We start from the raw sequence: 15,095 nt of genomic DNA on the forward strand, positions 1-15,095 counted from the left end.
TTGGCTCTATAATATGACAGTGCTATGCTATTTGTTACAATCTACTTATAATATTATGTGAAAGAACTTCAAGTATAAGTGAAATTAATGACTAATAACGATGTCATTTCTTAACAATAAAGGTGCTACAAGCAGCAAGGAAACGCATGATGTCCTGTATGCCAGACAGAAGATCGTCGTTGTAGCCAAAGCATTTGGACTGCAAGCCATTGATCTTGTTTACATAGACTACAAAGATGCAGATGGGCTGCAGAGACAAGCGAAAGAAGGAGCCCTGATGGGATTCTCCGGTATGTACTCCTAATTATATATAAAGAGCCATTTCTACTGTTTAATGAGTGACAGTTATACAGTAATGAAGGGAAATGGGAAAACACAACATAGCATAGCCCACTGTGAATCCTGGAAATATGTTCCGGGTTATTGCATTATGTACAACAAAAATCAACCATATTGCCATAGTTTGATATATCATACATGTTTCATTTCCTGATTTCAAAGTTTAAACAGTTTTCACATTTCTCCGTAATTACTTACATTATCTGTCATCTTCTAGCACTATCTTCTAGACGGTATGTAAATTAATTAGGGTATCACTGTCTTCACAATAGATTACATATTAGATAATGAGAAAAGCATAAACCCATCAATTACCAATATAAAATCTGTCTAGAAGAAGAATATAAAAAAATAGGCATATTAAAGGAATCCAAAACTTGCATACATTATGCATGATGTCTTCTAAAGCAGGGAGTAAAGGCCGCTTTACACGCTACAATTTATCTGACGATATGTCGTCGGGGTCACAGATTCCATGACGCACTTCCGTCATCGTTAGTGACGTTGTTGCGTGTGACACCTACGTGCGACTCCGAATGATCGCAAGTAGGGTGAAAATCGTTGATTGTTGACACGTCGTTCAGTTTCAAAATATTGTTCGTCGTTTGGAACGCAGCAGACATATTGCTACATTTGACACCCTGACAACGACGAACAACATCCACATGACCACCTTGGTCAAACAATATATCGTTGAACGATGTAGCGTCGTTTGTAAGATGTGTACGTGTGACCGCTACAAAACGACCTATGAGCGATCTCGGCAAATCGTAACAACGATCTGGGCGTGTCACATCGCTAACGAGATCGCTAGCGATATCATTGTGTGTAAAGCAGCATTAAGAAGACAAGTCACACCAGCAATTGGGCTGTGTCCTTCCTTCTTTTCTACTAGTAGCCATTGCAGGGGAACGTCTATTATTTCCTATCATATTGAGCCAAATAGTTTTGTAATCAGATAGGTAATGGAAGAATTGTTGGCAGGTCACCGCAAGGTTATGCTATAAACAGTAAAACATGAGTGTTTAGTGTAAATTACAGAATCCTCAGGAAAGTATAGGCATCTAAGCAGATTTTTTGGCTGCGATAAGTACAGATGTCACCACTTGATTTGTATTTCTTTTTAAGTTTAGAGTGGTACAAACATGTCAGATGCCAAGCAAAAATACCATGCCCTCCTATTCTACACGATTGCCAATCAAAGCAGTTGAAAGACGTAGTATACCAAAACACTGCCCTGCCATTTCATTAGGTCCTCTGTTCTGTACACAGGGAGGTTGCTTGTCAACCCATGAAGTCGTATTGTAGCAAGGATGAAACTGTCAAAATGCACAATCTAAGGGACAAAGAGTGTCTCACATAAAAGTAATGTGCTTGCTGGTGTTTTAAAAATTATAAAATGTAAAATATACAATAAGTAATGTAAGAAAAAAACCTTAACCACATAAAACGGTAGGTAAGACAGCAGCGTAGAAAACCTGCGATAAAAAGTGTTTAGTGTTTTGTGACCATCATAGACCATCAGGTTCGAACTGCATAACTGTAAATGAGATCTAAGAGAAGGCGACCATAACAGGCTCTGTGCCTGCAGGGAGCACTGGTATTGTACTTTTGAAAGATGTTTTTTGGGGGGCATGATGTGTCCAAAGCCACATGTATCATAGAAGCAATAGACCTAGACCTTGTTTTCCCCACAAAGTTCAATTTAATCAATAGATCTGTGGAATAATAATAATTTCCACAATTGGATGTGTTTAAAAAAAAATGTTCCTGTGCTGAGATAATGTTATGCATTTGTCCCTGCTATGTACTGTGTAATGGCTGTGTCCGACCATTCAGGGGCATGGTATGATCAAAACACATCTCCTGGGCAGGGGAGGAAGTAATAAAGTATACAGACATTACAGCATGAGTTTACAAATTATTCTTTCTTTGAGGGAAAACATTTTTTTAAGAAGAGACAAGGAAATGCTTTACCTCACAAAAAGAATCAGATACAATCCCATGCTGTAATGTCTGTATACTGTATTTTGTCCTCCCTAGCCCAGGAATGGTATGATCAGATCATGTCCCTGTATGGTCAGACACAGCCATTACACAGTACATAACAGGGCACATTTATAAGATTATCTCCGCACAGGATTTTTGAAACTTATTATTATTCCAAGATATGTTAATTAAAATGAACTTTATTCATGGGAAAAACCCTTTAAAGGGAATCTGTCACCAGGTTTTTGCTCCCTCATCTCAGAGCAGCATAACGTAGAGACAGAGACTCTGATTCCAGCGATGTGTCACTTACTGAGCTGTTTTGATAAAATGAATGTTTTCTCTGCTGCAGATCTAGCAGTTATACAGAGCTGATGAATATGCTGGACTACCTGGCAGCATGTCAAGTAGTCCTCTAATGATAATCTACTGCTGATTAAACATTGATTTTATCAAAACTACACTAAGCAGCCCAATAAGTAACACATCGCTGGAATCAGGATCTCTGCATTTGCATTATGCTGCTCTCAGATTAGGTGGCAAAAACCTGGTGACAGATTCCCTTTAATGAGCATGCTCTCATCAGTATAAAGGTCCTTGTAAATGGAGGGGAGGAGGCAAGCTGTGATATCACATATTGGGCATAGGAACCCTTCTAATGAGGTAGCGGAAAAGTCAGGCTGCGGAGAACAGGGAGTATGAGTTTAGTATAAGGCCCATTTTGCTTACCAATTCGAAATAGTATTGGGAATGTCCAAAAACTAATTAACGTGAATTTACCAAATCCCTTTAAAAATATCTTTGTCCCATACTAATTATTAAAAACTGCCCAGGGGAACACGCACACAAACAAATACTAATAAAAGGGGTGAGGATACCACAGAGATTTTATTAGTATTTGTTTGTGTGGGTGTTCTCCTGGGCAGTTTTTAATAATTAGTATGGAATAAAGATATTTTTAAAGGGTTTTTGTAAATTCACATTAATTAGTTTAAGGCCGATTTTGGTATAAGTTTAGTAAATTTCCCATTGTCGCATTGCACTTTTCTTTTTTCCTTCTCTACTCCCAAGAGCATACCTTTTTTTTTTTTTTTCATCGACAAAGCCATAGGAACACTTTTTTGAGGGACAAGTGTAGTTTTGGAAAACATCATTCATTTTGCCATATAATGTACTGAAAATGGAAAAAAGAAAAACAATTAAACGTTTGGTGAAATAGTGAAAAAAATAAAATTACATTTATGTTTTGTCTTTGTTTTTTTATGTTTTTTTTTTTAGACCTTATTGTTCAGTAAAAATAATCTGGCAACATGAGTCAGTACAATTATAGAAATACCAAACTTTCATAGTTTTTATTTTATTTTGATTGAAGTTATGAAATTTGTTCTGATGAGAGGCAAACACCTTGAAACACATCTGCAAATAGAATTTTTGGTTTGGCCACTTAAGCAAAGTTATGTGGCAAGACTCATTAAAGGGTTGATATTGAATTTTAGGATAGCTACATCCATCCAATAGGTGTCACTCTCCCTCTATGAAGAGGCTATTTGCATCTAGAAAAAAAATTGGTTTGTGACTAGTGATGGGCGGACTCGCAGACACCCAGGATTGGAAGATCCAACTGGGGTTTTAAAAAGAAGAAAAAAAAAAAAAGGGCCCGGAATTGATCCTGCATATCTGTTCGGACGCAAGTCCTCATATGTCTATGGGAACCAGAATAAGGCACTTTAAAAGGGTTGTAGAAGTGATAGGGGGGAATGGAGCAGGCGCGTTATTCTTACCGAGTCTCCCGTGCAGCTCTAACACTACTTCCGAGGCCGCTCGTTAACCTCATACATATGCACTGTTTCCCCTCAATGGCAATCCCTGCATCTCTGATTGGTTGCAGTCAGACGCGCCACCCACCCTGTGTGACAGTGTGTCCGACTGCAAACAATGAGAAGTGCTGTGTTTGTGTGTATGTCTCTATTGCTGTAAAAATAAATAAATAAAAAACTAGCACATGGTCCCCCCATATTATGATACCCAGCACAGATAAAGCATATGGCTACAGGCTGCAGCCCCCAGCCATGCTCTTATCTTGGCTGTGTATCAAAATAAGAGCGACCGCGTGCAGTTTTTTAAAAAATTATTTGAATAAATAATTTTAAAAAACTGTCTTGCGGTCACCCCTAATTTTGATACCCAGCCATGATAAAGCCAACAGCTGGGAGCTGGTATTCTCAGGCTGGGGAAACCCATTCTTATTGGGCCCCCCAGTATAAAAAATAGCAGCCTGCAGCCACCCAGGATTGTTGCATCCATTAGATGTGACAATACCAGAACTTTACCCAGCTCATCTTGATTGCCCTGGTGTGGTAACAGTCGGGGTAATAAGGGGTTAATAGCAGCGCACTGCTGCCACTAAGCCCTAGATTAGTAATGTGAAGCATCTGAGACTCCTCCATTACTAATCTGTAAGTGAAAAGAAATAAACGCAAACACAGAAAAAAAACTTTATTTGTAATAAAATACAAAAACCACATCCTCTTTCACCCCCTTATTAACCAATTTAAACACCCAGGTCTGATGCAATGCACATGAGGTTCCACTAAGATTCCGTCTCTTCTACATCTGAAGTGACAGCGTGCGGGCATAGAACATGACCTCCCACTGTGAGCTTCAGGCAGAGACTGAGCCACAGCAATGAGTGGTGATGTCACTCAGGTTATTTGTGGTCACAGCTGGAGGTTCCCACGGTTGTCCACCTGTGATCGCAGGTTACCTGACTGAATTGAGTGACCTCACCTGTTGTCAGTGGCTGACAGGGGCATTTAAATAGTTAAACAGCAGCAATGGGAGCAAGGTCCCATCATTGCTGTTAGCAGCAGAGGCAACCTGAGTATCACAGCCAGCATCTACCAGGTATGGTACATCCTAGATGAGTTAATGGCTATAAATACTTTGACCCCAATTCATCGTTGTCTTTGTGCCTGTTTTTAGTCTAGTTTTTTTGTGTTCTGCATATTTTGTTTGCACCTTATTCATTGCTTTATTAGCTACTTTTTTAACTCTATTTTATATGTGCTTGCCTGGTTTTGTTCTTTTTGCCTTGTGGGCGAAGGTTAACAATGAGTATTTTAGCTGATTCATCAATTGTAACTTTTAAATTTAAAAGTCTCAAAATTTGGTACAACTGTGTGTAGTTTATGCATGTTTCTTGAAAGTCTCATCTTTAGCAACATTTTGAAAAGTTTTTGCTCATAACGTTGTAAAAAGGGTTAGTGACCGGAACAAATCCCTTTTTTTAACTTTGCGTCAAATCCATGAATCGTGTGTGCAATTTTGATGGATTTGCAGCAATAAAAGTCAGTGCATACAAGACAAAAAAAAATAAGTAACTTAAAAAAACCTGCCAATGATGAATCGGAGCCTTTGTTTGCTAAAAGCCAGGTTCAGACATTTTACATATGCAGGTCTGCAAACAGAAATCAGTAGGAAACAGTTAATCAAGAATACCGTATTTATTGTACATGCAATGAAATAACAAAAATGGTGGAGATGGTGTAGATAGCCGTTAAGAAATCCAAATAACGTTATACTTATTAAAAACTAAAAGTTGAAGTTTCTATTGTAGTGCTAGAATTCCTTCCAAAAATGCAGTAAAATGTAAAACATAACTTTACCCAAATAGAAAAAGCAGGCTCCATTTCTGTACGGCCTTGTGCGCACTAGGCGTTTTTGCTGCGTTTTTAGCGGCGTTTTTTACCGCGTTTTTGTGCTGAAAACGCAGTGACATTACTTCCCCAGCAATATCTATGGGTTTTCAGAAGTGCTGTCCGCACACAGCGTTTTTTTGTAGCTGCGTTTTTGTGGTGACCACAAAAATGCAGCATGTCAATTATTTCTGCGTTTTTCACTGCGTTTTTCACCCATTGAGTTCGATGAGATGTTCAACAACGCAATGAAAAACGCATATAGCTGCATTTCTATGACTAAAAACACAGCTATAAACGCAAGGGGTGGGCAGTAAAGTGACGTGTACAGGAAGAGGATTCCTTCTGTTGGTAAACACACAAGCATGAATCCTCCCGGTACCGTCACCGCTGCGTCCACAACCCGCCCCCGGTGCCATGTCAGCTCCGTGCGGCGCCATGTCTGGGCGGGAGGTCGAGGCACCGGCGAAAACCAAAGTGAACAGTAGAAAAAAAAAATGTCATATATACTCACCTGTCTGCAGGGTCCCGGTGCCATGCCCGCTCCCATCTCCTCCCGGTACCGCCGCTCTGGCTGTGTGCAGCCTCCCCGGGGCACATACGAAGCTTGCAGGACCTGGCGGTGGATCACCTGATGCAGTCACCTGACGCATCAGCTGATCGTAATTCTCGCGGTGTCGCCAGCTTTTTCGCGCCCGGCCGGCTATCAGCTGATCCTGCCATCAGGAGACTTCATCAGCTGATTACCGGCAGCTCCTGCAGCGATGGGACAGGATCAGACTCTCATCCGATCGCTGCAGGAGCTGCCGGTAATCAGCACAGACGTGAGTATTTATTTATTTTTTTTTTGCACTGATGCTTCAGCTGATTGTATAATCGGCTTTTATACAATCAGCTGATGTGTGATGTGCTTCAGCCTCTTTTTCTCAGTCTCTCTTTTCCCCTCTCTCCTCTCTCTCCTCTCTCTAAGTCTCTCTCTCTCTCAGTCTCTCTCTTTGTCTCTCTCCGTCTCTCAGTCTCAGTCTCTATTAGTCGCTCTCTCTTTTTCTCTCTCTCTTTTTCTCAGTCTCGCTTTTTCTCTTTTTCCCTCTCTCTCTCCTCTCTGTCTCTCTCCTCTCTCTCTCTCTTCTCTCCCCTCTCTCTTCTCTCTCCCTCTCTCTTTTCTCTCTCTTCTTTCTCTCTCTCTCAGACCTGGTGATGATCAGCTGATGCGCTCACCTGATAGAATCAGCTGACACTATAAGTCGAGCGGTGAGGCCGGCTTTTTACCGCCCGGCCAGCTAAACTATCAAACTATCAGCTGATGCTGTCGGACAGGAGTCTGCGCAGAAGTGTGGAGTTTGTTTGTTTTTTTTGCACTGATGCATCATCTGATTGTATAAAAGCCGTTTATACAATCAGCTGCTGTGTCATATGATTCAGGCCCTTGAACCTGACACATCATCTGATCGCTTTGCCTTCCAGCAAACCGATCAGATGATATTGGATCCGGATTGGACCCTTGACCCAGGATTACTGCAGAGGGGGCTTCTTTATTTCAATAAAGATGGAGTCACTAATTGTGTTGTGTTTTATTTCTAATAAAAATATTTTTGTGTGTTGTGTTTTTTTTTTATCATTACTAGAAATTCATGGTGGCATGTCTAATATTGGCGTGACACCATGAATTTTGGGCTTAGGGCCAGCTGATAATATACAGCTAGCCCTAACTCCATTATTACCCAGTGAGCCACCCGGCATCAGGGCAGCTGGAAGAGTTGGATACAGCGCCAGAAGATGGTGCTTCTATGAAAGCGCCATTTTCTGGGGTGGCTGCGGACTGCAATTCGCAGTGGGGGTGCCCAGAAAGCATGGGCACTCTGCACTGCGGATTCCAATCCCCAGCTGCCTAGTTGTACCTGGCTGGACTCAAAAATTGGGCGAAGCCTATGTCATTTTTTTTTTAATTATTTCTTGAAATTCATGAAATAAAAAAAAAAAAGGGCTTCCCTATATTTTTGATTCCCAGCCGGGTACAAATAGGCAGGTGGGGATTGGGGGCAGCCTGTACCTGCCTGCTGTACCTGGCTAGCATACAAAAATATAGCAAAGCCCAAGTCATTTTTTTTTTCTTTTTGGGCAAAAAACTTTTGCATACAGTCCTGGATGGAGGATGCTGAGCCTTGTAGTTCTGCAGCTGCTGTCTGCTCTCCTGCATACACTAGTTCTGCAGCTGTCTGCTCTCCTGCATACAATGAACATTTTGAAGAAGGAAATGACATCAGACTTTTTTTTTTTTTTCATCAACAATCTTTAATGGCTTTGTGCACTGATTAAAAACGCAGTGAGCAAAAACGCAGCAAAAAACGCACCAAATCGCATGCATTTTTGTCTCGTTTTTTAGCCGCAGGTGCGTTTTTTGAGACAAAAACGCACATAAAAACGCAGCGTGAAAAAAACGCCTAGTGCGCACATACCCTACATGTTCATTTCCTTAGTTAACATTATTCTTGAGCCAATGTTTTTTCTGTGTTTTGATTGTGAGCTGGAAGTTGTGTTCAAGAATAGGTTGAGACTGTAACTGTAGCGCTTGGTTTGCCATTATATTGCTTCTATATGTTTGCAGCCTATAAATGACTGGTTATGTTTGTGTTATTCAGTTTCATGAGATTTTTACTCATCTGTGTGCTGTACGATTTGTCAGGCAGCCCACGGAAAAATAGAATTTGATGGCTCTCAACACATACATGGCTCCATACACATACATGGCTCTATACACATACATGGATCTATATACATGGCTCTATACACGCACATGGCTTTATACACGCACATGGCTCTCTACACATACATGGATCTATATACACATACATGGCTAAATACACGTACATGGCTCTTTACATGTTCATGGATCTATGCACGTGCATGGTTCTATACACGTACATGGCTCTTTACACGAACATGGCTCTATACATGTACATGACTCTATACACATACATGGTTCTATACATGTAGATGGCTCTATACACGTACAAGGTTCTATACACGTACATGGCTCTATGCACGTACATGGATCTACATATGTATATGGCTCGTGCTTATCTCTATACAGGGACCTATACATGTACATGGATCTATACAGGTACATGGATCTATACACATACATGGGTCTGTAAACATACATGGCTTTATACAAGTACATGTATCTATACACATACATTGATCTATACACATACATGGCTCTATACAAGTACATGGCTCTATACCCATGTATAGCTCTATACACGTACGTGGATATTTACACATACATGCATATATACACGTACATGGCTCTATACATGTACATGGCGCCATATAAGTACATGGTTCTAAACACCTACATGGATCTTTACCCATGCATGGCTCTATAAACGTACATGGATCTATACACGTACATGGATCTATACCCATGCATGGCTCTAGACACGTACATGGCTCTATACACGTACATGAATCTATACATGTGTACATGAATCTATACACGTACATGGATCTATACACGTACATGGCTCTATATACATGTGTGGCTCTAGATACATATTCGTGAAAATCACAAACCGGTATGTGAGATTCATGAGACTGAGGGTAGGTCCTATACTTATCCATGCTTGCAGATCACAATTGACCATACAGTGTAAGTTTATGGTTATCCATGAAACACAGTGAAAATTAACAAATGAGATTAAAACAGATGTGACAGGCATGACATATGAATGACACATTACAAAAACACAGTCTGTTTCTCCAGTATGGTGTGTGACTGTAGCCTTACCTGCAAACAAGCTATTTTCTATCTAAAGATATTATAGACATTTTGATGGAACAGTTGCTAATAAAATAAACATATCTATGAATATATCCTACCAATAGTAATCAGATATCTCTCTCGGCATGTCAGTGCCACTAATCTACTAATAAGTTAATTGTAAAGTTCTGTAAACCTTCTCGTGCTGTAATACATAGGAGTGCAGAGCGTGCAGTAAGCACCGGTGTGTGCCAGTGATAAGACCGCAGAGATTCTTCCTAGCGTGCCTGGCTGCCTTGCCATAACTCAGGTGGTCTGCTACTTCTGCTTAATAAATTGGCCAGGTCATGCATATCCTAATCCAACAATGGGAAGCTTAGTTCATTGGTGTCTGCTCGTAGAACTGTGATAGGGTTTTGTCAAGGTATGTTAAAATGTGCAAAATTGGACTTAAAACTCCGAGTTTAATCCTCTTAAGCAAAGGGACAATGCTGTTCCAGGCGAACTTTATTAATAGTTTGTTATGATTATAATCCCTACCTTGCTGTACTAAAAAAATCCACAAAAGAATCATTAAAGTTTTATTTGCAGAATGCCATTAGATGCCGCAGCTACTTAAGGCCATTATATGGAGGGAGACGCTGAGCATCCTACCGGCACACCTTACTTTGTTATAGCAGAGACCCTCACATGAAGAGTTTGCATTATGTTCCATAATCCCTTTATAGCTGACAAATTGACCTAGAATGATATATCAAGTGTTGCTGGATACCTGAGCAGACAATGTAATGTTTCAGTTTAACCAGATTACGCTGCCTTTGTCAAGTGTCACATTTCTTTTAGCTCTTTTACATGCAGTGGTTACAGATGACAAATCCGACTGAAGGTTGGTTATAAAATTCTGCTAATTCATGTGAATCCCGTGCTCCGATTTCACTTGAATTATGACAAATATTTTTTTTTTTTTAAAGGTATGCATGTGTATGGACTTGTAATGTTTCCGTCAAGATGACAAATATAATATGGCTTTTAACAGTTATTTATGTTCTTTTTAATATTTTACGTGTTTATAATTGTAGATTATAGGAGCAAAATTATTACAAATTGTATTTATAAAAAAGGAAGAACAAATAATCAGTAACACATGGCAAACACCATCTAAAAGCTCAACTAATTTAATGGTTAGTAAAGCATGATTAAATTTAGGAAAAATTAAAAACATATTAATTAGTCATTTATGTACAAACGTAAACTCACATGAGCTCTTTTACTTTCTATATTAAAGAAATAAAAAATTAGACATTGATTATTCTATTCTTAATGACATATAGTAAAAAAACAAGAGCAGATTCGATAATTAGCACATGTGTTTTTTTGTTTGTTTTTCTTTTATATTTCTTTTGTGTCATTTTTAACTGGCAGGACAAAAAACTGACGGCATTCCCAAAATGCAGTCTGCAGTAGTAGAAGATATGCCTTGACATGGCTACTGGGCAGCTATAGAAATGGCCATTTTGTATGCTAAATATCTAAATTTTTCCTAGATCTCCTTAAGTAATGCATGCCTATGTTCTTGCATTCATTGTTTGCATGCTTTAGCATTTCAGAGTGCAACTATCTTTTTTTAACTGGCAGGGCATCTATGCCAGTAAGATCTCATGGCTTTTTGCTATAATATTTTAAAATACAATGATTACAGATTTACATTTTCCAAGGATACAGACAATAAAGTCACACCTATGATATATTAAAGAAGGAATCAGCATCCATAGAGTTTCTACTTATAAAATCACAATGTAACGTTGACTGCAGTTTTATGGAGACCATCGTCGGAGAGGCACGGACATCGCACAAAGCAGAACCCTGTATTATTTGACTGCATGATAGGTTTTCATTAGTTTGTGTTCTTTTCTAAATAAAGCCAAATAATGTATTTTTTGCCTTGCAGGCTTCACATTTAACCTTTTTAATAGCCCAGGCTCCTTCTGTTCCTTTTCGGGTTATTCCAGCTCTCAGCCCCTTTTTTTGCTAGCTAGACAATAAAGTAAAAAATGGGGCTCCTTTTTTTGTTTGCTCTAAAACAGAACTGATTATTTGTATTCTTTTAAAGCGCTCTGAATTGAGTCAAGGCTGCATTTATCCTTCCATGCCGCCTGAGCACAAGGAAAGGATTCATGCTGCTCTGGAGTGCCAGGGATAAAAAAAGAACGCTATTACAGTAATTATTTGTTATTATTTAATGTCTAGTCCGGGAGGCATTCTCCATCTTTGAATGTTTGACACATTTTGCGTGAACATCTGTTGTTGATTCATGTTTCTGGTGTTATTAATCTTCTTGTAGGTAAGCAGGTGATTCACCCAAGCCAGATTCCTATTGTCCAGGAGCAGTTTACTCCGAGTGCTGACAAAATAAAATGGGCCTACGAATTGATTTCTGCTTTTCAAGAACACCAGAGATTAGGAAAGGTAAAAAAAAATAAAAAAAATTGTATATATACACTTCCATAACTTTATATATATATATATAGATATATTTTATTTTATTTTTTTATATATATATATATATATATATATATATATATAGTCACAAACATTACCAATCATGTGTATTATCTGTCTTCTTTATGTTCACTCCTTTTTCTTTCTGAATGAATGTGCTTATTTTGTCTTCTTTATGTTCTTTTTTCTAATCCCTCTCTATGTGCCACTCGTTATTTCCCCTTCTCTTTTTTGCTCTCTTGGAAACTTTCCACACGTCTTTAGTGAAAGTAAAGCGCGGCTGCTTACTTCTCGAGAAGGGAAAGTGCACATTCTGCTTACGTAAAATTATTAGCCCACTCGTCTCCTGAAATTGAAATCAACTCAGAAGGAAGAAAAGAACATTTGAGACGGCTAGATACATTAATCCTGTGATATGCCAGGTCAGGATTTGATGGCCGTATAATTCTTTTTAATTGTAATGATTAAGAAGTAACTCCGAGCAGAATAGCGATTTCAAGTCAGAGATTTAGATATATGCAACAAAGTAAATTAACACCGGAAAATGGTTGTTGCTAATTTAGTGCATCATTGAGCCTCACGTTTTCTGCACTGTGGGTTTCTGCTATGTAAATATTGCAATGTTGAAGCACAATCTGTCGCCACTTTGTGCCAGTAATACTTAAATTAGGAGTCGCCTGAAGGAAGGTTTTATGCCAGTTTTAGCATCGTCTGCTAATTATCTCTTAGTTTATTTGAAATAATCCAGTTTGCTTCCCTTTATGAAAAACTCAGAGAGTGCCATGTTTTAATGCACTACAATCTACATCATAGTGTATCTTACTTCATACCTTAAATCGTTAAACAGAAATTGCTAGTAAATGTGGATCATCATGCTGTGTATAGTAATTAGTTGCATATGGGGTCTGATTTCAAAAGAGAATGTACTCAAAAGACTATCCACTTGTACCAGATAACAATTTAGATTTTCTGAAGCTTAAATGTACATTTTTTTATTTTACAATTTTCTATCATTTCCGAAGAATCACAATTTAGACCACATCGGTAATTTCCTTTTGCACAATACGACAACGCTTTGTATCCACAGTAGTGGGTTTCTATGAAAATAGGAATACACCGCTGTATGCACTCCAGCTAGGCTGTCTTAGCTCTTGAAAGAGACTGGCTAAGTATGCCAATCAAGACAATGTATTTAGCCCATATCGGTTGACGGCGAACTGTCATGTTAGGAGCGCTCTTGGGGGCAAAGGGGGCTATTATTAGGAAATACCTAAGATTTGCAATACAGTATTAAAAATCCCATAAGGAATATGTAATTTTTTTAACCTACAAACCTGGATGGATTTCCGTACTCCGGAGATGTCTTTTATCAAGGTAAATTGTGTGTGTGGTGTTTGGCATACAAAGCCTGGTGATCACAGGTCTGCGGTAGACTTCAGTCGTGTTCTTTCCATATCATTCACTCTGTTGTGTTTAAGGTGAAGATAAGACATTACAATATTGTCTTATATATTTTTCTCCATTGGACAACTAACCCTCACTGAGTAATATTAGGCACTGTTCTATGTGTAAAAGTGACAAGTATATATTTTTCTACAATATTATATGAGAAGGAAAAGATACAAATTGACGCAATACATAAATGATTCCTCCATTGAAACACAGACACAAGTGAAATGTTAAGGTATATTCCAGACATTATCAGTAATTTTACTAGAATCTGCAGGCGCAGCATAATAGCGGCATATTGGCACCAAATAGCACAGATTTTAGTTCTGATTTGTCTCCAGATTTGCACTTGCAGGCAATTAAAAATAAAAAAAAGTATATTTTTTTTCTAACATTCGGGCTCTTCTATGGTTTCATTACCTGATCTTCTGCTGTCTCGGCACAACCTAGCCTCCTGTGATGTCGTCCCATTCTATGTAACCGCTGCTGCCAATAGCTGGTTGCAGCGGTCACATGGGATGAGTTGTTATTACTGGAGGCCAGGTTCATCAGAGACCAACAGAAGACTGGCAGACAACCAGGTAAGTAAGGGCACCACAGAAATGTCAGGGTAAGAGAGTTGTGTTTTCTTTTTGTTTGTTTTTATACTAAAGTTGCAGATTTAGCTGCAGATCTTTACATAATCTACAGTAAATTTGTTTTAGATTTTTACTTTCCTCTAATCACAGTAAGGAAATATGCAACCAATCTGCAACACAGATTGACACGGAGTGAAAATCCACAGCACAGTCAGTTTCCGTCTGCATAGCATTTTATTTTATTAATCAATATGTAAATGAGATTTGGAAAACCTGGTAAAAAATTCTGTGATGTTTCCAGCCCATGTTTCAATACCGTAAAGGTCTACATTTCCATCATATTTTTTTTACTGCTCTCAGGGGTTGTGCTTTAAAAAAAAACTGGTCCCATTATGGTTTGAAAATACAACTAACTATACCTAGCATACCATTGCGGTTCACTAGTACTGGTGTCCATGTCCCCACCAGTCTCCTTGCTTCTGTTTTATTAGCTGCAGATTAGCTGCATCTGACCGGAAGCAGAATCGGGCAGTGCGACCAAGAGACTGTGATAGTCCTGTAGGTGAGGAAATGTTTTTTTCTTTTTTTTTTTTTCATCTCTATAGACCTATTATAAACAAGGGGTGTACAACCTCTGAGCAGCTTTGCAAAGTGTCTTGATTTTCTAGTGACTGCAGATAGATGATGATGATGATTCCTTTACCTTTAACTAGAGATGAGCAAGCCCAAAGTTCAGTGTTTGATGCTCATATCAAACACAGACTTAAACAAAAACACAGAGTT

General features: G+C 38.8%; 1 protein-coding gene across 1 annotated transcript in view; it reads left to right on the forward strand.

Annotated features, from left to right (window-relative positions):
• Window positions 1-15,095, forward strand: part of CLYBL (citramalyl-CoA lyase) — a 504,570-nt gene that overhangs the window by 455,898 nt on the left and 33,577 nt on the right. The window contains 2 exon segments of the mRNA XM_075334351.1: window positions 123-290; window positions 12,128-12,252. Coding sequence (XP_075190466.1) covers window positions 123-290; window positions 12,128-12,252 — 293 coding nt within the window.

Source organism: Anomaloglossus baeobatrachus, chromosome 2, assembly GCF_048569485.1.
Source record: "Anomaloglossus baeobatrachus isolate aAnoBae1 chromosome 2, aAnoBae1.hap1, whole genome shotgun sequence".
NCBI lineage: Eukaryota > Metazoa > Chordata > Amphibia > Anura > Aromobatidae > Anomaloglossus > Anomaloglossus baeobatrachus.